This window comes from Pieris rapae, chromosome 14 (assembly GCF_905147795.1).
Source record: "Pieris rapae chromosome 14, ilPieRapa1.1, whole genome shotgun sequence".
NCBI lineage: Eukaryota > Metazoa > Arthropoda > Insecta > Lepidoptera > Pieridae > Pieris > Pieris rapae.
Window position 1 is genome coordinate 2,096,855 of NC_059522.1, and position 25,235 is coordinate 2,122,089.

The following is a 25,235-nucleotide window of genomic DNA, read 5'->3' on the forward strand; positions in this document are numbered from 1 at the left end:
GAAAGTTTTCTTCATTTAACTTCACAGTTTTTGGCATGGGAAGGCCGTTTGCTATATTTGGGATGAATCTGTGGCAAAACGTGGCTCAAATGAGATCAGGAGTTGTCTCGTAGATTTTATTCAGGCTAATGTTGACCGTGGGTCAAAGAGTTTCGCTATTGGTCAGACAATTGACAATGCTGGCCAAAATCGTAACCGCTTTGTATTTTCAATGTACGTTTACGCAGCAGAAAAGTTCAGTAAATGCATAATACACTGCTTCTTACAGAAAGGACACACTCAAAATGAAGGGGACAGTGCCTGTGATACGAAATGCCATTTAAGTTTTAGCTTTTGCGCCAAAAAAAATAGTCTTAGCTATATTTATTTATTTATTTTTATTTATTGTAAAATTTTATTGTTGTTGAAACTGAAGTATGTTTGTTTGAACATAATATTGTTGATTATATAACTAATGCGAAGTTTAAATTTCTCCATACGCGTCTCCTGTAATGTTCCTATTCTATGTACCTATCTGTAGTTTTAGACTATGTTCAAAGTGGTGCCTTCTAATAGTTAACATATCTATTTTAAGATTTTATAACTAATAAACTATTTTTAATAATATTCTTAATTTTTATTTAGTTACATGGGATCATATGGCGAACATTATGTTTAAAAAATTTAACATGTTTATTTACATAGGACTCATAAGGGATGGGTAATTCCAACAAAAAAATACCCATGTTAATATAGAACGTCACTTAATTCATACATCTCCGTAAAAAAACGTACAATGTTCACTACGGGCACCCGCTCTTCCGCCATAAAACGTCCTATGTTTATATAAAACTCACTATCACGTGAAATAAGAGGATAAGAAATATACACTACATAGCATTTAACTAGGCTGGGGTGTTGTCATATCATACCAAAAAATCAAAATCTCAAGTCTCACTGTTTAAGAATTACACAAGTCAACAACTTCTCTAGCCTCTACTGAAAACTATCAATCCTGCAGATGGAACTCTGTTCTACGGATAGGTCGAGATGTTTTTACACTTATTTGACAATAGGCAATTGGCTAAGGCTTTGTTAATGAAATTTCAAACCCTCACATAAAGAAAGCCTACACAATCAATAATTTTACTAATCTTTAAAATATATTCACAGCGTCTCCAAGCACTCGTAAGCGAAGGTATAGCTCTGGGCTACGTCCGTCCCTTAACAAGGATAGTGTACTCACCAAAAGACGTATCTAGAGCCTTCCGTCTTATTGACGACAGCAAACATCGGGGTCGAGTGCTCATAGATTTGCAACAGAATATACCTATTGAACGGGCAAGGTAACGACTTCCTTAGACATCATTTGACAAGATTTAAGGAATTTATATTTTTGATATACATTGCTTTGGTTTTTACTATCTCTTCATGTTTGTTTAGTTTACCTATATCTGCTTGACACATACAATATTTATTTTCTTTAGATGGTTTTTTTTATAGCAAAAAATCATCTAATAGAAAATTTGAACTATTCTTGTATCTTGAACACAAAAATTTTATCTAAATCTGATCAGCCGTTAAAAAGTTTAATTATTACTATTCAAGCACTTTTTCAATGTAGTGATTATTAAATATGTAGTGTTATTAAATAGTCAAACTTCAATGTTGTTAAAGGAAAAGCTTCTCAAGAAAATTTTAATTTCAATAATAATTGCAGCCTTCAGGTATCACAGGAAATGGCTCATTTAGTTATATCAGATGACGATATTCTGGCAACTCAACTGATCGACCGACTAGTTGAGCGAGGAGTCCGGAAAGTAAGACTTGTAACATCGCCGTCCGATATCGTGTTATATAAGAAAACGTAAGGGTCTAACATTTATTTTTATATTTAACTTGCAAGCACAATTTATAACTTTAAAGTCACAAATTGGAATGGTCTTGACTATGAAGAAATATTAAGGGTCTGTTTCACAATGTCCGGATAAGTTCCAAATAAGCTACATATTTAGTGGTAGGATAAATAGTATTTTTGCGTTTCACGACTTATTGTCATAAAATGCGAAGTATCTGATTCGGAACTTTTATCTTTCGAATAATTTATGTCTTGCATAGCTATTTGGTACTTTATCCATCCATTGTGAAACAGGCCCTAAATTATTTAAATTAAGAATTTTCCGGTGATTTATGGTCCCGTATTGTTTTTGAATAAGTAAATGTAATCTCAGATAAATATCTCATGTCTGTTTCTTTCAAGCCAACTTTCACTGTCGGTTCCAACATCAGCGTAACGAATATACAAAAACGTCATCAGTAACGCTATCGGATGTTAACAAGTACAAAGAGTTAATTTTTTTTATAGAACAGGGGGCAAACGGCAGGCTCACCTGATGTTAAGTGCCGCCCATGGACACTCTCGATGCTAGAGGGCTCACGAGTGAGTGAGAGCTCTTTTCTTGAAGGACCCTAAGTCGATAAAGACGTATCTTTCTCCCTTCCTAAAAAATCACGCAGCTACCCAAATTGACCTTTGGACTTGAAGAAGAGAATCTTCGCCGAACTTTATCGCAAAAGAACTATTTCGTCTCTATCCGTCAAACTGTATTTATAGTGTCTAAAAGAGTAAGAGTACTTTAGTAAAGTGGTGAAATAATTATTTACTATGTTCTTCGTAAACTCTAGACAACTTTACAGGTATTGGAGTAAAATTGGTGTTAATATTGATGTAATTAATCAAAATGAATGGAACAAAAATAATATTACTGCGCTACTGAAGGATCTTAACATAGAAGGAGTGTATATAATTATAACAAAAGACACGATATTTGATAAAGTCGATGAGTTTTTGAAAGAGCTAGATTTGAAAACCAGGGAATTGAACCAAATAAGGTACGTAGAATTACATATTAGTTAAGTATTTTAATTCCACAATCAAAGAGCTCCATCATCTGAGCAATTTAAAATTTAAGACACAGTTTTTTTGCCGCAACTAACAAAAGTGAGTTTGACAGCTGTCGGATGTTTATTAATTGTAGCTAACAACCTTCTCGATCACGTCAGGTGTTAAACAAAAAAATCGCATCATAATCGATCCATACGTTAAGGAGCTATTACATGTCAACACCCTTTTTGCATAAAAATAAAAATTCAGCGACACTTCTACCGCTTTATTTTATATATTATATATTTTATATCACGATCATTTGTCAATATAATTGGCAAGTAGGTGATCAGTCTCCTATGCCTGACACACGACATTGAATTTTTGGGTTAAGGCAAGCCGCAAAAAGGTGAACAAAAAAAATATCGTGATTCCAGCGAATGTTAAATGCGCATACAGAAAGAAAGTCCATTGGTGCATAGCTGTTTTTTGCATGGACATAAATAACAACACATGTTATATTTAAAGGATTATTACGTTAAAAATATCAAAAAAGCAAAAGCCACATTTTAGCTGTAATTTTAAATTTAATGATCTATACATTAAAATTTAAATAATTTCACAGATATTTCGCTATTATAAATGAAAACAGTGGTATTGGTGAGCATGTATCACTGTTAAGGAAGAAGAACAGACTCGCCACGGCACTTATCAGACTTCCATGTTTGAAAATGGTAATTTTTTTCATACTATAATAAACATAGTGGTATATATATATGTTATAACTTTTTATTTAGACGGCATTTAAGATATAATATCGCGCACGTATTCACGTACAATAACTTTAGTACAATTTTTTTATCAAAAGGACCTAACAATAATTACCTTTTTTAATAAATATTTTATTGATAATTCCCCGACTATGTAGTCGTTGCAGGTGTTAAAAAACTTATGTAAATGGCATTCGTAACCCGGTTGATCAAACATTACTACCTATTTCTTCAATTTATCAACGTTTTGCATAAAAGGCTTGGTACCGATGACCTGCAAATCGGAATCATTAGATGATTATCAAATTTTGATAGTTCTACCCTAGATATGCTTTTTATTTAACATATTGTAGGAGGCTTGTTCCCAGGATGGGTTTACCTTCCTTTAATAAGACCCAACCAGTACCGAACTTATGTATTTAATATATATTGTAATAAAAATCTATTTTTTATATTGTTGGGAATGGAATAAAGGCTTAATAAAAATTACAGAGGGACGTAGAAAATAATTGCAAAATGTCAATGAGAAGTGCAATAGATATAATTGAAAAATCTCTGTTATCACAAGAAGCTGTCGTTATGGCGCATCGCGTTCCCACAAAAGTGAATTTGTTGGAGGACATCGCGAAGTGGGCAGGTTTGTACTTAAACATATAACGTACACATGGTATATAAGGCCGATTCCATGGCGACTCAATATTGTAATTATAACGCCTTGATAAAAAAAATGTAAACATGAAACAAAATTTATCAAGATTTATAATTCGTTTAAGTAAATGTTGCCATGACAAATTTCCAACGAAACCAATAAATATTATGTGCCATTTTATTTAGCTTAACTGAGTTTATATTATTATGATACTTTTTCAGATATAAATCTACCAGAGAACACAGACAGCGATTTTACTCTTTTAGACTTGGGAATGCACGAATCAAAGACTAAAGCAGTACAATTTTGTCTACGGGACCACTATAATATGTGGTTCCTTGAAGAAGAAATACCCAATCTCACCATAGAAAGGTATAAAATATTATTTATATTGTAATGCAATTAATTTTATTATTTTTAATTATGAGTGTTTTTTAAATTGTGACGGTTCAGTTAGATTATATAAATTTATTTTATATTCACCAAATCATTAATATTGATATATCTCTGTAGATATATACGTTATAAAGTATCTATTCTAAAAGAAATGATAATTATGGTGTAAACATAAAAGTTCTAATTTTAAATTTTATTCAAATTTATTGGTTAACAATATCAAAATATTGCGGATTAGGTATCAGATAGGCACCTTACAATGCCTTTATTGTTAAACAGACCTATTTATTTATGACATCTCGCATCACAGTCTCTATCTCTCGCTCTCAAGTGATGAGAGACGATGTTTTTATCGTTAGTTTTTGAATAACAAAAGCATATAAACGTACAAAAATTTCCTAACATAAAAAAAAATGATATATTGTGAACTTATGACGTTATCATTATCCGAATTACACTTTTAGAATGCTTATATGGCATATATATATTGCTTAGAGAAGCGTTTTGGCGGGTTATTGGAATTATGAATGTTTAATTTAAATGTTTTTATTTAAAAATTTCCTTTGCATCTCCTTGATGGCTGGAAGTTTTTCATGGCCTGCTTCACAAGACATTTATGTCACACACACAAGTTCTTTTGCCAACTAGCCAACTGTGGAATCGTCTTCCGAGTCTTCCCAGGGAGATACGACCTCCGACTGTTAAAACATAGCATACTCCTCCTTTAAGGGCCTGCTACGCACTCATGCAACATAACTATAACATTTCAGTAGGCAATAGTCACAAATAATTTGAAATTTATTTATTTATTTCAGAAATACACTCTTTACAGCCTATGCCAATACGACAATGTGGAGAAATATTTAATAAAATAAAATGTTTTCAGTCTTGTGATATTTTATATTACATTATGTTAATCATAAGTAAGAACTTTTACACAGTACATACGGCTTTTATAGTTTTAAATATGTTTAAAGGATACAAGAGACGGAAGAAAAACTATTGGAATTACAATATACAGACGAGCCGGGTCTTTCTTCTTTCTTCTCTTACGTGGATTCTGACGAGTTGTTGGCTACAACTGAGATGACTTTCTTACCAACTCTCACTAGCAGTTCCAGTATGGTACGTTTAATTTTTTTATTAACCTCAAATAACTGTTTAATGTTTCTCCTAGATGTTATTATACAAATAAAATAAATTTATTTATTTAAAGTTAATTAAATTTAATTATTAAGCGGATGATCCTTCTGTCTTGCCACCCACAATAATACCAGCATCCTATTTAATTTCTAATTAATTTGCTACATTTGTTTTAAAATAAGTGTTGTTTGATGATTTGCTATTTGAAAAGAGTACCGAGAGATTTTTACGTCGGCAAAAGCCGAGTGTATAAGTACCCACCCCCGTTTTCTTTAAGTTTTAGTTATTACTTTTTTAGTTATTATTGTTTTCATTTTTTATCTTGTGGTAGCTTGTTTAACTTTTTCCTTGATAGCTTGCTTATGTTCTAATATAATTGACGAGTATATATTTTATGCATATACACATAAAACAAATATTATGTTTTAGAACTTTCAAATAAATAAATACTAATAGTAATTCACTTGAGCATGACATTATATTTGATTTTTGGAATTCCTTAGAACTTGCATTGTTTGTTTAGCGAGATGACGAGTTCGACCCGGATCAGGCCTTCCTCTGCATAGTACCAGGCGTGGAAGGTCATCATCAGAGATTTACGGAACTATGTGAGAGGCTGAAGCTGCCAGCTCTTGTCTTACAACCTGGTTTGGGAAGAGACGAGTCTTTACAGGATATTGCGAAGCGATTTGCTAAGGTAGGTTCTATACAGTAACAAAAAAGTCATCTAATTTAAGCATAAATTATAAAATTTCCATTATTTAATAGTTTTATAATAAAAACGGTGATCACTTAATCTTACAATTAGGAAAAAAATATTTAAAAAAAAATAGTTTTCGTTTGGAATTTGTACATATTCACATATACAGAGTTAACGGCTAATATATATAGGCCAGCTGTATGACAACCTTATATTTCATTTTCAGTGTCTTTTGAGTCGGACAGAACTAAAGAAACATTTCTACTTGATGGGATACGAAACCGGTGTTATTATTGCCTTAGAAATGGCTGCCATTTTGGAAGATAATGGTAAGAAAATTACTAAACCTTAAAAATAGCGGCGTTGGCTTAGTGACAGCAGCGTGCGACTATAACCCCTCGTAGGTTCGATCCCCGGCTGTGCACCAATGGACTTTCCTTCCTTCTTAATTTATCTCTTTTAACAATCAGTCATGATTTATCAAGAAACTTTGACAATGCGAAAAAGATACTTGTAATAAATTTTGTTAACATATATTAATAATTAATTACCAACACTGTAACTAGATCTATTTGCTCATTCACATTCATTAGTATCTCAGCGCAAGCACAAATATCACTACATAAATGAAACTTAAATTTTGTTATTCTCAGGGCTTACTGGTGTAGTATATTGCTTGGGCGGGACACCGAACGAAATCGTAGCGCAGTTCAAATCGAAACTAACGGAAATAAACGATGAAGTATTGTTACAAGAATCCGTAGGCAAACATATGGTCAAACTTATGTCTGGCGAAAACACAAACTCCTTAGACGAGAAATTAAATAAAGCAACGACCTGGGAAGAAAGAGTAACGTACTGTGTACGGGATCTTATTGGTAGAGTTAGTTATTCCACACAATATACAAAGGAATTGATAGAAGCTGCGTACTCCAGGATCATGCAGGTGAAGAAATATGCCGCAAAACCTCAGAAATTACGCTCTCTGCTTATATTAATGAGAGCTAACTTTAATGAAGAGATAAAGAATGATTCAATGCAACAATATTCGCAACAACCTATAATTGAGTATCAATTGAAGGCTCCATTGTGCTATGCAGCTCAGGACTTACGCTGTGCTGCAATTATTAATAGGCACCTGGAAGAGGATCTGATAGAAGCATTTGATAAACGCAACCTATGTGAGACCTACTTGCTCAATGCAGATACGTTTATGACGGCTGCTGTCGAGAATGTTGATTCTTAAGAGTTTTCATTTGCTTATTTATTTTGATGTGTGTGTATTTTATTCATTAAACATTTTATTTTCTATACCCTTTCTTTTATTTTCCTAATCCGTTGATTACTTTTACTATCGCCTCATCTTATTGTGTAATTATATATCATAGTTGGAAGGATTGCTAAAAGGTGGCGTTAATGTTAATGCTAGAGAGATGAACTTCATGATATCTTAAGTATGTTATACTCAAATACAGGCTATTTACCTTTCTTTTTCAATGACATAAGATATATAGACGATGAAAGATAGATTGGAAGAATTAATAATTATAGTTCTGATTAAAAACACCAATTACAATATAACTATTTTATATTTACATAACTAAATCACAGTATCATTCCATAAAAGTTTTAGATAGTTTATCAATAACAATTCTAGTCCGCTCTGATAAATACTGGTCAATCTGTCCTAACACTTTAACAACATGCAACATTTTTTGTACACCATTTTTGAATCGTTCCATCCTTTCGGCACTAGTTTCTTCATCTAACACTTTTCTTAGCATTGTGAGCTTCATTGGGACTCCTACTTTCGGAGCCTTTCCTATTTCTAGTGGTTTTAACCTTGGAGCATTTAGTCTAGGAATTTTTAGCTTTGATATTTTCGGTTTTGAAAATCTGGGAATAAAGCCACTTGGTGGGCTCACTGCTGAACTGATAATATTATTACTATCGACAGTGAGATCGTCGTCCGTATCTGGTTCTATGATAAATTTGCCGTCTTCTACTGCCTTTGGTATTGCTTTCTGAATTAAATTGCAGAAGGAATTCATGTCAAGGTCTGTGTTGCCATTTGATAACTCAGCTGACTTAGATTTTGCTGATGAACGATTCTGGAACAATTAAAAGGTTTGGTATTATTATTGAGAGATTCATTGAATATATGTCAATAGTTGTGACGAAATCTACGCCATAATCTAATAGGATCGTAGTGATTATTTTGTTTTCAAATATCACAAACCTCATCAGAGCCGCATTCAATTGTCATTTGAAGAGGTGCAGGAGCGCCCGTCACCAACCTCACCTGTAAAAATATGCGATGAATATTGTTTGTATTGGTAATTGTGTGCAAAAAAAATAGTTATTATTTGAGAAAGAACAGTATTTTGCAAGATCGGATTTAAAACATTATTTCACAATAAATATGTGTAATTATTTGTTTATATTTTATCTAAAAATGTTTACAACACATACAATACATATTTAATTAAAAACATTAACTGGCACAACAAATTGAAATTAATTGCAATTCAGCAACAGTAAAATCGATAACTTTCTTTAATTGTGTCTTAATACAAAGTTTGTATGCCCCGGATACACAAAGGCCATCTTCACAATTTTCTATGAGTGGGACCAGTATGAAGTCCTAGTGCATTACTATCTCACTAATTAGCATATCAATCACAAATAGCACTAACACGTTGAACAATTTCCCAGAATCTCAATTACTAACCATCAAATAAGCCACAATCAACACGTAGTAAGACATGCTACAGCCGCGTACGACACATTTTTACTAACATCAAAATTGAATCACGTACCAAAATATCAAGTCAGCATCATTTAAAATCAGTCATATACGTGACAGATTAAACATGAATAGGTTAGTTAGTAGTATGTACGCGGGAAGCTTAGTTTTATACTTGATAGCGAGATCGTATTATCATAATGAATTTGTTAAAATTATTGATGATCTTTCTCCTGGTTGTGAGTTGTGTGGAGGTTTGTGATTTTTTCGTCTTATTATTTGATTCGTATTAAAAGCTATAAAATATCTAGCTTCAACTTTTTAAAGATTTTGACAATTTTTTTTTTGGCTTATTGCTACGGGTTTACAGTAGAACTATAGCGTATAAAAGTTTACAAGGCTAGATAATGCATATTTTCTTTTGAATTATTATATAAAGGAAATAATGAAGGGGCTTTTTGTAAAAATCTATACTAATAGACATATATGAGCTTCGATTAAAAAAAATAATCTAATTTCTTTATAAAATTGTTTTGTTTTATAAGGTTATAAAATTAAAACCGAGACTGCAACGTCTAAAATTAGGATAGGTTATTAATTGGTTTTATTAATTGTTCTGTACTTTTTTTCAGGGCAGCGTCCTAACAAAGAAAAATTTGTTACATCCACGACAAAGGGAGTCGTGTTTTACTTGTAACGCCGACGATAGGCCTTTTGGCTGGTCCATCATGTCTTACATGGGAAAAATAAAGGATACAGTGGTGCGATCTCTAAACGGACTTTTGGAGAAGGCCAAAAAGGCGAAACTTGCCTAAAAATTACCGCCTTAATTAAATCACAAATCTACAATTAATTAATCACTTAATTAAAACATTAAAACTAAAATAATTTATTAAATTAAAAACGCGTCATCGTCACAAAATATTTTATTGTTATGTATAAACAATTTGCATTTTGAATTTTATAATTTATTTAGAATAAAGCTTATACAATAAGGTCTTAAATAAATAAATATATATAAATTAGCGTGTTTTTGTATATTTAATAAATAATACTCTAATTAATTTTAACAATATTAATTTTAACTTAAAAGTTTTTTGAACCTCAAATATTCAGCTGTTGTAAGTGATCCGTTTTTCTTCAAATTGAGTAGAAATTTTGCAATATTTTTGCTTATTTTTGGAGGTGGTTTAATTGCAGTTTTAACTTTTCTCTCCAAATCCCTTTGAAATGCCGTTTTTCTTAATAACTTCGGAGCTTTAAACGTTTTAGGTAAATGGGGTATGATTGGAAGAGGTAATAGAGGTATGATTGGTAATGGAGGGGGTAAAAGCGGTAATTTCGGTATCACAGGCGGAAGTATTGGGAATATGGGCATGAGGGGAATTTTGGGAATATTTAACTTTGGTTTCAAGTTTCTTGAAAGCAATGATTTTGAGAGTATTGGTGTCAGTGGCTTAGAATTGATGTTGATTGTGATGGGAGAGTGACGTGATGTTTTTTTAATTAGCAATGGACTGGTTAGTCTTCTTCGATCACCAGATATTAAACCCAGGTTTATTCCGCATGATACCTCCATCTGAAAAAAAATACAGTCTGCCGTTATTTGAAAAAACCACTACAGTTACACACAAAAACTGAAAATTTTAATACTTCTGTACTTTACACAAAAAATTATAGTTACCATTATGAAAATCCATAACGCTGCGGTCTTCAGAATATATGTATGCGTCATATTAAGAATACAATTTAATCTTCATGTAATATATATGACCTTATGTATCTGATTGTTTTATCTTGACCGAGATCAGAACAAAGAACAATAAAACAACACCATAAAGCAGTCACTCGAACAATACAAGGCATTAACACGAAAAAATTTAGAAAAGTAAAGAAAATTTCCCAATTCACTGATAAATTGCGATAAAATTAAAAATTTCAAAAGCAATCTTATCGCAAGGCTTGCTACATATATGCAATCACGTAGTTATGCATAATACAGTTTCTTTTAAATAGAACAAAAATCCCTTTTTTTATTCATAATTAATAATATTCTGTTTTGTAAAGAACGAAAATGGGGGGACGGCTTTTTTGGTCCTCCCTTACTTTGCTAATTCTCGTCAGTTACACTACCGCTTGTGACGATAAAGGAATATGCTTGGTAATTTAAAATTTACAATGTACCTTTTAATTTAAATATAAATTCAGCAGAACATTATAGCCAATGTAATTATTTTCTTGCAGTTGGAAGCGCTCAAAGAAATAAAACAATGTGAAAAATCGGTACTGGCTTCGTAAGTATTTGCTTTCTTATATTAAGATAATCACTCTGTTTGCCTCAAATAACTATTGAGCATTGTATTATCTTTACTTTTATTTATTAGTTTAGTTCAAGTTTAAGTCAATTTAGCAATAACTTACCATAACATATATAATGCTTAATCCACAGTATATGTTACAGCTTCTATTCTAAAATACATAACAATAATAGTGAGGATAGTTTCAATTTGACCTAACGACTAATTTTTTGCTAAACATTGCGGATTAGGAGATAGGCAGTTAATTAAGAATTTTTTTTTTGTTTTTAAACTGATCGACTACCGAAATAAAGTGAAACATTAATTTGTTGTTATACATTTATTTTCAACATTCGACTATTTTAATACTAATGATTTATTATAGGAATATGTAGGTCTTGGTTTAATTTTATTAGAAAGTCAAGTATTGAGGCAACAGGGATAAATAAGGATAATATATGGGCTATATTTAATTAATTTGTTGTTAAAAAGTAATTTATATTTTAACAATTGTCATTATTTCAGGTTGCTAAAACCTTTACTCACATCTAAGCTTGGTAAGTACATTATTAAAATATTTAACTAATTCAACGATTAAAAAATAGAAATAAAAATGTGTTTACTCATTATGTATGAGATTTAACACTTTTAATTAAAAAATACCTGTGTCAAACTTAATAGTAAATTGCATTAAAAAAATATTGTATATATTTTTGATGATACAAAATTGTATAGTGTAATGTTTATTTTGTTACAGAAAAGAAAACATGCTCCAAATGCCTCGATGAACCGGCGCCGCCACCTACACTGGTTCTGATGCCTTCGAATCCATGTGCTCCACCCCCAGTTTGTCCATCACCAGCTTCTGTCATTCTATCTCCCCCTCCCAGCCCCTGTGCCCAACCTGCCCCTATCATTCTTCCTACCCCATGTGCAGCACCCCCTCCTGCCCCATGCCCCCCGCCTGCCTCTGTTTTTATATCCGCCCCCTGTTCACCTCCACCAGCAGCTCCTATAGTTCTTCCAGCTCCGTGTAATCCTCCACCAGTCCCTATAACGCTTCCTTGTCCTCCACCCAGTCCTATAATGCTTCCAAGTCCGTGTGCTCCACCGAGCCCTATAATGCTTCCAGCCCCCTGTGCGCCACCGAGCCCCATAATGCTTTCAGCCCCCTGTGCTCCACCGAGCCCCATAATGCTTCCAGCTCCCTGTGCTCCACCGAGCCCTATAATGCTTCCAGCTCCCTGTGCTCCACCGAGCCCTATAATGCTTCCAGCCCCCTGTGCTCCACCTTCAGCTATGATGTTCCAACCACCACCCTGTTCAGCTCCACCAGCCCCAATAATGCTCCCTCCACCATGTCAACCACAATCACCAATAATCATTTCTTTAGCTCCACCTCCACCACCGTGTTCTTGTCCTGCTCCCACATGCTCCTGTGCTCCCCCATCCTATCCAATGACGGCATATATGGTGCCCCCACCGGTACCTGTATCATTAGAAGCAAAACCAATTAAATCGTCATGTGGGTGCCAATGTTAGGGTAAATAGTTTGTAATGGGTAATGGGTAGATTTTATTAAATTGAAAATCATGATATTACAATAAGTACGTATTCTTATACATATTGTATTGTATTCATTTGACTAAAGCCAGCTATAGAAGTATATAAATCAATCTAGTCTAATTTTATATTTATTTGATAAAATATATTTACTGTATATATTATAAAGATTATATTAAAGATATCAATATAAAAAAATCTTTCAATGATCACATTGCCTCCATATATTATTACTATCGTAACTTTACATACAACTTTGCCACATTACTTACTGACATTACTTCTGGTTCGATTACTGGCGAAGCAAAAACTAATAAAGATTTTGCAAGGCTGTATTTACGTACTCGTATTTCTAAAATCCACTGATGTATAAAAAATTCTCATTATATTAAACATTTGATCTTATGGTGAAGTTAAACATTGTAACTTGTAAGAAATTTAGGGACCATCGCCCAAACCCAATAACCTATCTCAATCAATTTTTGACCATCTGAGATAGACATCTTAATCCAAATATTGAAAAACTGTGCCAATAATCAATCGACGGATTGTAATAACCATCTGTCAGTACATCCGTCCCAGACCGTGACAGTCGATCGACTGTCGGATCTCAGATTGAAAACAATCCACAAAAATTGTGGATTAATTATTGGGTTCGGGCGTAAGAACGATTTGAATCAGACACAGGACACATAGTTTAGTATAGCCCATTCCCAACAAAACAGATGCCAACCTAATTTCAAAACATGTATTGAAAGCCTTAAAAACCTTAAAAATAAATTTTGCATAAATTGGCGATACACCCCATGGTTTGCCCAAGCATATAATTTTATTTTCACCGATGCAAATTATAGGCTTCATACAAATGAATACTATGAAAATTATCTATGAAACAAACTCCAATATAAATGCTGTCTAAGACGTTTCAATGCAGAAAAATAATAATGTATTACGAAGCTATATCGTTAGCATTTAGGTATAAAATTGTGGGTAGCATTATTATTTTTACGTGTTCCAATAAATTCGGTGAGTCAATAATTTCTCATAATATTGTAATGTTTAATTTTAAAACAGAAAATAATAAATATACACTGTATATTTGTGTGTTTGTTATTATATAGTATATTTGTTAGATTTTTAGAATTTTTATTTTTATAATTTATTTATATATTAATGAGAAAAAAAAATGCTATAAAAGATTAGATTAAACATCTGTAGAACCTGCTGCACACTGAAGTATTTCCGAACCAATTCGACTTAGGGTCGTTCAAGAAAAAAGCGAACCAATTCTTAAAAGGCCGGCAGCGCACTCGCGAGCCCTCTGGCGTTGAGATTGTCCATGGGCGGCGGTATAACTTAACATCATGTGAGCCTCCTGTCCGTTTGCCCCCTGTTCTATAAAATTCTATAAAAATCTAATTCTTTATTAAAATTAGAATGGTAATGGAATTGGATTACCGGATGGGGTTCCTAATACATACTAACTGAAAAAAGATATTTACTAATACATAGGATAACTAGATATAAATAGTTTAATATCAGTGTCTCAGGAAATATATACAGGCTCAAAAAAATAGTTTTATTTCAAAAGGCACACTAACGAAACACATACAAACATAAACAGAAAATACATGACATACAAACACAACATACATGCATGTGCATCAATAACAAGCGTGCACAACATCTATAGGGGAACATTACAATGAAAAGAAAATAAATTAGTCGTAAAAAACAAACGAAATTACAAAAAAACATATATATATAATCATAATAATAACTAAAACATTTCTTCGTGTAATTTTCAGATGCAGTTAAAATAATTCGAAATTTCCAAAACTTTAACCTTCCGACTACAGTAACCTGCAATGCTGAAATATTTCAACAAATACATCACCATCGTTTACAGGGAGTATTATATATACCAAACAATTATGATGAATTAGATCAGGTAAGTAAACATTTAGATATTCTTGAACTGAAACACACCCTTCCCCCAAAAGCAACATTTACGAATTTGTATTAGGCAAATAATAAACAGCCTTTTGCTCTTTAGTTTAAGTATGAATCGGCTGTGAAAACTGTCGTACAAAAGTGGTTAGGTAATAAAGATCGATTAATCTTATATATAAAATTATCGTGTCGCGGTGTTTCTGGTTAAACTCTTCCGAAACGGATTTCCCAATTCTCTCGAAATTTTGTGTGCATATTGGGTAGGTCTGAGAATCGGACAACATCTATTTTCCATCCCCCTAAATGTTAAGGGTATTCCAGCCCTATTTTTTTTTTTCAATTTTAGATACAAAAAAAATTATGATACAGCATTAGTAAATACATATAAGCCTGAATTTTCAACCCTTTACAATCAACCCCTATTTTTTATTATAAATGATAAATGATATACATGGCAATACGACGTTTGCCAGGTCAGCTAGTATACATATATATCTCTGATGGACAGATTGAGTAGAATAGTATATAGTTCCTCTAGGTGTTTCTCTCAAGTACTCATTTGTCACTTTATCTCATTATCACTATATTCATCTCTCGTTTAGACTATATCTTGTTTTATTCCGGTGACATATACTAAATATCTTGTGATATATATAATATAATGTATATATATAATGTTAAATCCGTTTAAATTTAAGGTTTAAAAATACTATTTATTTTTATTTATTTATTTACACTTCGTTGCTAGAAAGAAACACAAATAACAAAATATATATAAATTACAAGGGATGCAACGGGCGGCCTTATCGCTAACAAGCGATCTCTTCCAGGCAACCCTAGTAAGAAAAGATAACAATAAATAAAAAAAATGAAAATACTACACAGGTTCCTTCCAAATACTTTTCGAATTGGTACAAATGGATAATTCTCGCTGATCGAATCCCTGATGCTCTTAATAAAGTGCGGTATGATGCAGATATTATACTGATAAAACCGGGGAAATACGGAACAGACAGAAGTTAGTATATAACCTTATAAACTAGTACCTACTATAAGACTCAACTTTATTTTTTTTAAATTGACAATATAATATTTAACTCATTAAGGGTCTGTTTCACAATGTCCGTATAAGTTCCAAATAAGCTATTTATTACATATTGGTAGGATAAACAGTATTTTTGCGTTTCACGACTGTCAGTTAGCGCTAATCGTCATGAAACGCGATGTTATCTTATTCGGAAGTTATATCTTTCGAATAATTTATGTGTTGCATAGCTATTTGTTACATTATCCATACATTGTGAAACAGGCCCTTAATATTAACAATTTATGGTTAATATAATGGTTTCTATAATTTGTATAATTTTTGTATGAAATAGTAATATCTAACTAACTGTAATAAATAGATTAGACTCCAGTTTACTGATCTTTACTTGTTTAGGATTAGAAGATCTTTACATTCATCCCTACCATGGTGCATCTGCATATCCATGGGCTTTTCATAATGACAGTGGTCTACATGTTACGTACGAAAGGGAGAGAATTCATAGAAGATTGAACCTCCATCACTATCCACTAAGGATTGCTACCCCGGTAATAGCCGATTTCTAATTTAATAAAAAAAATATTCACGAAATTCTAATATCGTATGAAATCCAAATGTAACAAACGATGCATGATAAGTTTTTTTTTTTATATAGAACAGGGGGTAAACGGGCAGGAGGCACCTGATGTTAAGTGATACCGCCGCCCATGGACACTCAATGCCAGAGGGCTCGCGAGTGCGTTGCCGGCCTGTTAAGGTACACTCTTTTCTTGAAGGACCCTAAGTCGAATTGGTTCGGTATTACTTCAGTGGGCATCTGGTTCTAAATTTATTAAACAAACATCAGCGAACGTATAAGCCAAAGGTAAACATAACAAATAATGTTTCAATGTCTATAGCTAGGTACATATAGTAATGACTCATATAACGGAACCTTCATTGACTACCTCCACGACATGTCTATGCCAGAAAGAGATTCCGGAGTACGTTGTGGATATAGAACTTCTTCGCTAATAGTCAAAAGCCTTAATGCGAGGTATTTTTATCAAATATGACGTATTATTACACGTATTATACTAAATAAATACGTATTATAATAAACGTATGCAATGTGAGTAAAGAAAAACGCCAAAATATTTTTACAATAACATATCAATTAACGGCTTTCTGAATGTGTTTTAGTCAATCAGCAGAATATTTCAAATTACGTCAGTAAATAATATAACAGAATTAGGTAGTGGGTTGATCAATTAAAAAAAGCGGTTATGCGTCTACACATCCGCATTGTAGAGCAAAACATTACTGGTACAAAGGAAGTGAAATATTTTAGTTATATTTTGTAACTACATATTGTATATAGTTATATAACATTTCTCTTCACCGTACTTGTCGTATATTTTAGCAAATAGATAGATCGGAACATTAGAAAATAATAAATAAATAAGACAGCTCATGTCATATTAGTAATATATTATTATCAAATAATCTCGTAGTAATGATTACGCCATTGTGTTAAACAAGGATACTTCTGGTAATGCTATACGATAAAAATGTAATGTATGAATTTCCTTAACTTATCATAAGGTTCTAAGCGATACCCGCTGTATTTTGGAAAAAAATAAGAAAATAATGAAGTTTAAACTAATTTTCGATTTTAGTGAGATACTTCTACCAACCATGTTATGGAGCACAGAAGTCCACAATAGTAGTATGTTACTAAAATTGCGCTACGGAACGGCAGACTTAAGTGGCGGTGTCCTTCGAATAATGCATAGCAGATATGAAAAGCTCGACTATACTATGTGCATTTGGCCTTTTCGGTAAACTGGTATAATTTATTTTAATACTATTAAAAATTTGTATTTACAAGTTGCAGTATTCTAATTAAATAATAAAAAATAAATCAGGCACATAAATAAGGCACTACAACCTCTTTAGGTCGTGGCCTCAGATTTCTGAATCAGCCTCCAGTGCCTGACACACGTTGTCGTTTTAGGTGTAAGAGATGTCGGTTTCCTCACGATGTTTTCCTTCACCGTTCGAGCAAATGTTAAATGCGCACATAGAAAGAAAGTCCATTGGTGCACAGCCGTGGATCGAACCTACGACCTCAGGTATGAGAGTCGCACGCTGGAGCCACTAGGCCAACTGCTGATTAAATAATACATCGCAATAAAATCGCAATTCTTCTACTCTCTTAAAACAAAACCTCATTCATGATGCTCAACAATATTAAAGACAGTGACTTACAAACTGAGACGATAGTCCATTTCCTCAGATTATTATTATTACAGTTTCGTTAATTAATCCATACAAAAATTTGTTAATTAACATTTCGTTATATAAGTATTTTGTTAGTATAAGTTGTAAAAACATAAGTTTTTTTTCTGGATATACAACTGCAACTACTCCTAGATTGTTCTTTAGAGATAATCCACTGGGATGATGTGTGATGTTTTAGGGTGGGCTTTACCTATCTAGCAGAGCGTGAGAGTAGTAATAACATGTTCGTGGCACCCTTCACCACAGCAGTATGGATATGCTGTTTCGCACTATTCGTGATCTTGTTTCTGGCGCAGCGTGTAACTGCTAAGAGCGAGATGGAAAAGGAGGGAGCCTACATTGCGGTTTTGGCGACTTGCTTGCAACAGGGTTTGTCTAAATTTTAATTATATATAATTAATTTACCATAAATACAATATTTAATATAAAAATATTTAATTTACCGATTTTTTTTTAGGTTGGTGATTCTATATTTTTTTAATGAGATTTGGTTATGCACTCCTTAAACTTTACCCATCATGTTTATTTGTTTAGCTTTTTCCCTTACAAGGGTTGCCTGGAAGAGATCGGTTGTTAGCCATAAAATATATGCTTTTCTATATGTAAATATTAACGAAATGTTGAAAATAAATTCAACTCGAAATAGGTTTTTTCTAAATCTATACACAGAAGTTTGAATTAGTCCTGTTTCTGCTGAGCTATCTAACGAGGAAGTTTCTCATGTCACATAGAATATGTATTTTGTAAAATATGTGCGCGATGTGTACAGCGATAATAATACATTTGAGGTTGTAGTTTCAATTCCAGGCTGTAAACCAATGTGCTTTCTATGGGCATTTTTAAAACTTGCTCAGTTTCACAGTCAGTTGAAGAAAAATATCCTGAGGAAACCTAGCCTTAGATTACAGGTCAAACACAGAATGCTAGCATTTTTGCCATTTAGAAAAATCACAACAGATACAGAAATCTGAAACCAAAACGGTTTCAGCGCTGGCTTTTTGGATAATAATAATATATTTGTATTTCAGATATAATTACATTATTTAGTTTAATAATATTATTTAGTTGTGTTACTTTTTATTACTTTTAAACTTTTACATTTAAAAACAATTAATTTTTTTATCACCTCATTCTTTTTAACTATCTGTGGCCTTTTTTGGAAATGGCTTCCTCCAAATCCCGATTTCCTGCACTCTCCAGATAAAGGATTTGGAGTGCAGACCATACGATGGATAATATATAATCCTTACTTGTAATAATTTTAAAAAACACTAATCCAGATGCTAGTGCAGTTCCACAAGGCATATCAGGACGTTGGACATTTCTCGTTTTATCAATTTGCGCGATGCTAATCCATGCCTACTACACATCAGCCATCGTATCCGCTCTAATGAGTACTGGAAGGAGTGGACCGGATTCACTGAAATCCCTTGGTGATTCTAGATACGCGATTGCGTCAGAGGACTATGATTATATGCGGTATTTGATGTTTGATGTGAGTTTTGATTAGTTTAAATTTTAATTTTAAATTGCTTTTGTCTAACATACTTTTTATTTAGACAAATTTTAATATATTTACTAACTAATATGACTTTTTACTTACATCCGAACATATGAGACATTTTGGTAACCTACCAAAATACTAAATTACTACAATAAAGACTGCAAAATAAAACTATAATTCCTTCGTCAGAGTTCAAGAAATAAATTTAGAAAGAAACACTGGAATTATCTCTTTGTACTAAGCAAAATATTTTGCGATAATTTTCATAATTAATACATAATTTTTATTTAAATAGATTAATAGTAGTTTATCTCATAACTACAAAATTACTTAAATTTAGGCGCTAATATAGTGTTTCTTTCCTGGTTTCTGATATGCGAAAAGCGTAGCCTCCAACGCCTTAGGCCTTGACGTTACACTAACGAGAATTACTTCCTATGGTCTAGTAATATGATGAGAAACTTTCATATCTCTTAATATATATAAATCTCCTGTCACGATGTTTGTCCGCGATGGACTCCTAAACTACCGAACCAATATCAATCAAATTTTCACACCGTATGCAGTCTGGTCCAACTTAAGAGATAGTTTAGATCTTTAATTATAGTCGCAATTTTATTTTAATGCAAATTTTTTTTTTCTTATTTGATACAATTCTAACAGATGGCGCTGTGTTAAAAGTATCAACGTTTCACATAAGCTATCTACCTTTCACATAATATAACAACTTAGCCACACCAACGCTTGGCCGAGTCTGCTAGTCTCTTATAATTGTAGTGTTTAAAAAATAGGTACCAACCAACTGGGATGACCTGGAATATTTAAAACGAAAGAAAATTACGTCAAAATTCTACCAGGACATCAGAGATGGAGTGAAGCTGATCCAAGCTGGTCAGACTGCATATCATACAGAGTATAATCAGCTCTACCCACATTTAAGGATTTTAACCGACGACCAGCTATGCAAATTGCAGTATATAGACACAGTTCCAGAGGTAAGTGCATGATACATTAATAAAATATATATTATTCGTCGTTCGTTCGCTCGTCTCTTCGTGTGAAGAGTATAGATATCTCTTGTTTACTGTAACTTAATGCACAGTTATGAATCTCAGTAAAAAAATAGTTCTATATTTAAACTTACTGCCAGTTCCCAAATCAAGGGCGTAGAACGAAGTTTACGAAACGTTACGTTTAGTAAGTTTTTTACCAAGTATTTGGCAGGAGCTACGATTACATCATGCTTCTCATCACATGCTAAAGCAGTTAATTATTGTCAAAAAAAATCCCCAGAAAGTGCCCATGTAAAATGGGTGATCATGAGCTGTGAGGACAGCCTTTGAGGGAGAAGTATAATCTAACTTTAAAGAAGTTTTGGAGATTGTATCTCCTAGGGAAGACTCTCACGGGATCCCATTTTTACCCATAACAATGCAGACGTTACTTATATAAAGTTAATAGTTGTGACAAATTTATTGTGAGTAACTTTTAAACGGACCATTATAATATTATATTATATTATATTTCAATTAATAGAAAGTGTACAATATTTCACTAGAAATCAAACCCACGACATACACATTGATTAATAAAATATGATATTTCAGACTTTATCATGGATTACATCAACAAAACGCGGTCAATGGACGGATGTGCTAAAATCCTCGGGTGCCTGGCTGCATGAGACTGGATTGGCGAAACAGCTCGTATCCAGGCTGCGAATAAAACCGCCTCCCTGCCGCGCAGCCCTGCTCGCTGAACGAGTCAACATTTATGACGTCACACCCCTATTGGGAATTACTATGGCGGCCGTTGTTCTTTCTGTTATTATACTAGGAATCGAAGTGTTATTGGGAAAGCGTAAAGCTGTGGCACCGAAGAAAAATGAGATGGATCTATTCGATTCTTAAAAGTCAAAAAATCTACTTAGATGACGCTTTGTTTTCACGTTGAGAAATGTTTATTATATTTTTTGCTTTTATGTATTCTGTTAAATAGAAAAATAAAAATGTTCTTACGTAATACATGTTTGAAAATTCTCTTTTATATATCCTAACCGCTTTTTATATAAGAATTTATTTATACCCCATAATTATGTCTAATTGTGTACAGTTTAACGAAAAGTGTTATCATGGATTATACATATTTTTGATAGAAAGAGACGAAAGTACTTTAGTTAAAAGAGTGCTGTTAGGCTTATTTATTTCTAATACTAAGTACATTAAAATATAAAAAAAAAAAACAAATTTTAATAAAAATAAATCGCAAAATACGTTTCTAAGCGCAAATACAACGGCGGGACCAATACAAGTTTTTTTTTATTTATTCTAAAGAATGTTTTAATGTAAAGAAATTTGAAAAAAAAAATTACTATTTTTATTACTGTTTCGTCGAAGTGGTAAGCCAGGGGTGTCTTTGTTTAGTCTGTATGAAAAATCATATGAACCAATGTACTTCTAGTTTTGTGACCACACTGAAAACTCGTTTGTACAGGGTTACGGAAGTATTGTGAAAAGCTAAAATCTAAAAAAAAAAGTTACTCAAGCACATAAGGCCGATAACCTAACCTATTAGGAAATATCAAACACCATAAAACTGATATCTGAGGCGAACACCTGGAGGTTGTAACGGCAGTGTTTTTTTTAGTAACTTGTCGAATTAACAGGGGAAATCCAAGTTTAGTATTTGACATTTGAAAAGTTTAACGTTACAAATACTTAACTCTATAATCAAAATTGACTCAAATTTCAAGAAATATGAGCAGTGTAGGTCTAGTGGCTTCATCTCAGCTTCAGCTTGTGACTCTCATCTCTGAGGTCGTGGGATCTATCCCAAATGAACCAATGGACTCTCTTTCTATATGCATTTAACATCTGATCAAATGGTTAAGGACAACATCATGAGGAGACCAAAAAGTCGACGATGTGTTTCAGGCACAGAAGGCTGATCACCTACTTGCTAATTAGATTGACAAACGATCATCAAACAATAGATTAAATCTGAGGCCCAAACCTAAGGTGAATGAACCTCAGAGGCCTACCTGATTTTTTTTTTGAGGAAATTCAATGTTCTATATATGCATTATATTAATTGTAAACATAACTAGGATTATAAACTTAACTCGACTAAAATTCACAGCAGTTTTATCAAAATTAATTGAAAACCATCTCTTGATGTTTCTCACGCGCGAGATACAAGCATTATCGCAATTTGAATCGTTATCTCTACAGCTTCCGAACACGTATAGTGATAATTGAGAGTATTTAAAATGTTTGTTTGATTGAAAATATTTAATGGGATTAAGAAAGCGCAATGTTTAGTATTATTATTGCACTAAGTGCGTTATACGTCGCAAGTGATGCAACAAGTAGTTGTCATGAAATACAACAATCGCACGTAAGTTATATTGACGTAAAAAGTCGAAATTAATCTTTGAACAAACTATTAATTTAATTTAATTTAATTGTTTATTTCGTAAAACGAGGTTCCATAGCAATGTTAGTAAATACAACTTAATAACTTAAATCTAAGTGTTAGTATTTTTACATTATATTCCTACCGGAATCATTAAAAAGCCTTAATATATTTTCGTATCCTTAAATTCCATTCAAATTTTGTTAATATTTATTTATAGCTAAATGTAGTAATCTGTTAGTCGCCTGTGATGGACCGCTCTTGGGTAAAGATCTCCTTTCCATGTCTCTATCTTTGCCAATAATCAGCCAGTTCAACGAATCAAACATTGATTTACGCACACATATGTATTGGAATCAACTCGATATCAACTATTCTATATAATTTTTTACCAGCTCATCTGCTTGCCAAGTGGCAAAGGCGTTTCTCTCTCCATTCGATTGGTTCTTACTACTTGCCTAGTCCACTTCCATTTCAGGTTAAGAGCGTTACAATGTAAGGAACATTATATACCGTCTAAGATCTTCGTTTCTCTAAGAAATACAGCTATTAGATTTTCTTATTCTAATCAAGATCCTGTCCATTGCGTGTTGCCATGTTATAAGTTCGTTAATCTGGGATACTGTTGGTGGCTACGTTATTTTGTTGATCATTAATTTACATTAAGTTATTCAGAATATATAATTACAAAAATGTATTTGGAATGCCTTTCGTTCATGATCCATTGATTTCAATTTTTTCAGCTGGTTCTAACAGAATACATTATATATAGATATACTTAAACAGATTGGTACATAGTTGAAAAGTCTAACATAACAATGTTAATCAAAGTCGAAATCAAGATGCGTAGTCGTTTATACCACGTGTATGAAGACTTCTGAATGAAAATGACCCATAAATATAGTTAAACCTTCTTCTTGTCGGAGTTTCATTAACTTCTTAACCAATAAATAAATTTAAAAAATGTTAAAAAAGTCTTATAATTAATATTGCAATTAATTTATGATTTCAGTTGGCCTCTCTTCACGAACGCATGAACCACATGCTCAGCACATTATACTCGTCACGTAAGTATTTCGATATTTGTAAACAATATTTTGCTGATTTAAGTGTAATTTCAACAGCCTCGATGGTTATTTGGCGAAGTCCTGGATATGTTTATCACTAGAAAGCGTGCATTATCTCTCCCAGTAAAAATAATTATATTAACATAATAATGTTAATATTATTACAGTGAACAAATTTTGAAATAATAATAAAAACGTAAATATTTTGTTTCTAAAACTGTCTCACACGATTTACGAATCTATATAAAATTGATCATTTTACTTATATGTTTAAGGTATTGAACTAATTTAAATTTTCAATTCTTTTCAGCGTTATTCCCAAAGACTCCACCCACAACAACTACACCACCCAGTACCTCGACCCCGGAATCATCACCACAAGAACCATCATATTATTCTTATCCGCCACCAGTGGTCTATCTCCCATCGCCGGCCCCATATTACGGGAATGAACCTGCAGTGCAACCTGAGTATTCCCATCCATGGACCTACGAACAGTATTACCAGTATTACAATCCACCTACCCCTGTAGGTGCTCCTGCTCCACCGATACCTCCTACTCCTGTCACTTATCCCTATCCCTATCCACCTCCAACTTATGATTATTCCTCTATCCATCCTCCGGAGTATCCCTCCTATAGACCTCCATACCCCTATCCAAACTACCCTCCCGCAACGTACCCTCCTGCAACGTACCCACCTGCAACCTACCCCCCTCCAACCTACCCCCCTTCAACCTATCCACATTATCCGCCTCCTCATTATACCTTGTAATTTAGGTTTATGTTTCTTAAATTATATCAGTAGCTTAGTTGCACATTAAAAGTATTTTGAAATTTATT

At 32.9% G+C, this 25,235-nt stretch overlaps 6 protein-coding genes and 1 long non-coding RNA gene across 9 annotated transcripts in view; 5 read left to right on the top strand and 2 right to left on the bottom strand.

The window, feature by feature from the left end:
• Positions 1-7,834, top strand: part of LOC111001727 (fatty acid synthase-like) — a 30,768-nt gene extending 22,934 nt beyond the window's left edge. Inside the window, exons 31-40 of the mRNA XM_045631100.1 lie at positions 1,153-1,325; positions 1,700-1,846; positions 2,677-2,871; positions 3,489-3,597; positions 4,126-4,270; positions 4,504-4,654; positions 5,656-5,803; positions 6,345-6,518; positions 6,748-6,850; positions 7,175-7,834. Of these exons, the coding sequence (XP_045487056.1) occupies positions 1,153-1,325; positions 1,700-1,846; positions 2,677-2,871; positions 3,489-3,597; positions 4,126-4,270; positions 4,504-4,654; positions 5,656-5,803; positions 6,345-6,518; positions 6,748-6,850; positions 7,175-7,767 (1,938 nt within the window). The 3' untranslated portion in view covers positions 7,768-7,834. The remainder of the gene's footprint in view (positions 1-1,152; positions 1,326-1,699; positions 1,847-2,676; positions 2,872-3,488; positions 3,598-4,125; positions 4,271-4,503; positions 4,655-5,655; positions 5,804-6,344; positions 6,519-6,747; positions 6,851-7,174) is intronic.
• Positions 7,835-8,091: 257 nt separating this feature from the next.
• LOC110991431 lies at positions 8,092-9,333 on the bottom strand. Of its 2 annotated transcripts, none has more exons than XM_022256786.2 (3): positions 9,253-9,333; positions 8,761-8,823; positions 8,092-8,632 (listed from the first exon to the last, which is right to left on the bottom strand). In XM_022256786.2, the coding sequence occupies exons 1-3, from the start codon at positions 9,286-9,288 to the stop codon at positions 8,135-8,137; spliced, it is 597 nt and encodes a 198-aa protein (XP_022112478.2). In that variant the 5' UTR covers positions 9,289-9,333; the 3' UTR covers positions 8,092-8,134. The 2 variants fall into 2 exon arrangements, with proteins under 2 accessions (XP_022112478.2, XP_045487064.1); XM_045631108.1 differs by lacking the exon at positions 9,253-9,333 and adding an exon at positions 8,994-9,228.
• Positions 9,334-9,364: 31 nt separating this feature from the next.
• On the top strand, positions 9,365-10,008 carry LOC123689729. Its single transcript, XR_006750639.1, has 2 exons — positions 9,365-9,521; positions 9,900-10,008. It is a non-coding gene; the product is annotated as an uncharacterized LOC123689729 (long non-coding RNA).
• A 237-nt stretch (positions 10,009-10,245) lies between these two features.
• LOC110991482 lies at positions 10,246-11,115 on the bottom strand. Its single transcript, XM_022256854.2, has 2 exons — positions 10,952-11,115; positions 10,246-10,846 (listed from the first exon to the last, which is right to left on the bottom strand). The coding sequence occupies exons 1-2, from the start codon at positions 11,000-11,002 to the stop codon at positions 10,349-10,351; spliced, it is 549 nt and encodes a 182-aa protein (XP_022112546.2). The 5' UTR covers positions 11,003-11,115; the 3' UTR covers positions 10,246-10,348.
• A 193-nt stretch (positions 11,116-11,308) lies between these two features.
• On the top strand, positions 11,309-13,343 carry LOC123689763 (leucine-rich repeat extensin-like protein 3). Of its 2 annotated transcripts, XM_045631222.1 has the most exons (5): positions 11,309-11,428; positions 11,512-11,561; positions 12,090-12,121; positions 12,322-12,789; positions 12,826-13,343. In XM_045631222.1, the coding sequence occupies exons 1-5, from the start codon at positions 11,342-11,344 to the stop codon at positions 13,104-13,106; spliced, it is 918 nt and encodes a 305-aa protein (XP_045487178.1). In that variant the 5' UTR covers positions 11,309-11,341; the 3' UTR covers positions 13,107-13,343. The 2 variants fall into 2 exon arrangements, with proteins under 2 accessions (XP_045487178.1, XP_045487177.1); XM_045631221.1 differs by having other exon boundaries at positions 12,322-13,342.
• Positions 13,122-21,822, top strand: LOC110991444. Its single transcript, XM_045631155.1, has 10 exons — positions 13,122-13,125; positions 14,936-15,078; positions 15,966-16,098; positions 16,492-16,673; positions 17,025-17,161; positions 17,784-17,945; positions 18,587-18,777; positions 19,689-19,903; positions 20,704-20,907; positions 21,520-21,822. The coding sequence occupies exons 1-10, from the start codon at positions 13,122-13,124 to the stop codon at positions 21,820-21,822; spliced, it is 1,674 nt and encodes a 557-aa protein (XP_045487111.1).
• A 1,402-nt stretch (positions 21,823-23,224) lies between these two features.
• On the top strand, positions 23,225-25,167 carry LOC110991445 (extensin-2-like). The gene is made up of 3 exons (XM_022256804.2): positions 23,225-23,308; positions 24,339-24,393; positions 24,704-25,167. Exons 1-3 carry the CDS (start codon positions 23,225-23,227, stop codon positions 25,165-25,167), a joined length of 603 nt encoding a protein of 200 aa, XP_022112496.2.
• The last annotated feature ends 68 nt before the right edge of the window (positions 25,168-25,235 follow it).

Bases quoted from the DNA above. Each gene is read 5' to 3' on its own strand.
- LOC123689763 (XM_045631221.1), top strand. From the start codon at position 11,342: ATGGGGGGACGGCTTTTTTGGTCCTCCCTTACTTTGCTAATTCTCGTC. The intron at 11,429-11,511 runs GTAATTTAAAAT...ATTTTCTTGCAG, and splicing joins ACGATAAAGGAATATGCTTG to TTGGAAGCGCTCAAAGAAAT. The intron at 12,122-12,321 runs GTAAGTACATTA...ATTTTGTTACAG, and splicing joins TTTACTCACATCTAAGCTTG to AAAAGAAAACATGCTCCAAA.
- LOC110991482 (XM_022256854.2), bottom strand. From the start codon at position 11,002: ATGACGCATACATATATTCTGAAGACCGCAGCGTTATGGATTTTCATA. The intron at 10,847-10,951 runs GTAACTATAATT...ATTTTTTTTCAG, and splicing joins CGTTATGGATTTTCATAATG to ATGGAGGTATCATGCGGAAT.
- LOC110991444 (XM_045631155.1), top strand. The intron at 16,099-16,491 runs GTTAGTATATAA...TAAATAGATTAG, and splicing joins GAAATACGGAACAGACAGAA to ACTCCAGTTTACTGATCTTT. The intron at 17,946-18,586 runs GTAAACTGGTAT...GTGATGTTTTAG, and splicing joins ATGTGCATTTGGCCTTTTCG to GGTGGGCTTTACCTATCTAG.
- LOC110991445 (XM_022256804.2), top strand. From the start codon at position 23,225: ATGTTTAGTATTATTATTGCACTAAGTGCGTTATACGTCGCAAGTGAT. The intron at 23,309-24,338 runs GTAAGTTATATT...TTATGATTTCAG, and splicing joins ATGAAATACAACAATCGCAC to TTGGCCTCTCTTCACGAACG. The intron at 24,394-24,703 runs GTAAGTATTTCG...AATTCTTTTCAG, and splicing joins CAGCACATTATACTCGTCAC to CGTTATTCCCAAAGACTCCA.
- LOC110991431 (XM_022256786.2), bottom strand. From the start codon at position 9,288: ATGTCTTACTACGTGTTGATTGTGGCTTATTTGATG. The intron at 8,824-9,252 runs GTTAGTAATTGA...ATATTTTTACAG, and splicing joins TGATTGTGGCTTATTTGATG to GTGAGGTTGGTGACGGGCGC. The intron at 8,633-8,760 runs GTTTGTGATATT...TAATTGTTCCAG, and splicing joins TTGAATGCGGCTCTGATGAG to AATCGTTCATCAGCAAAATC.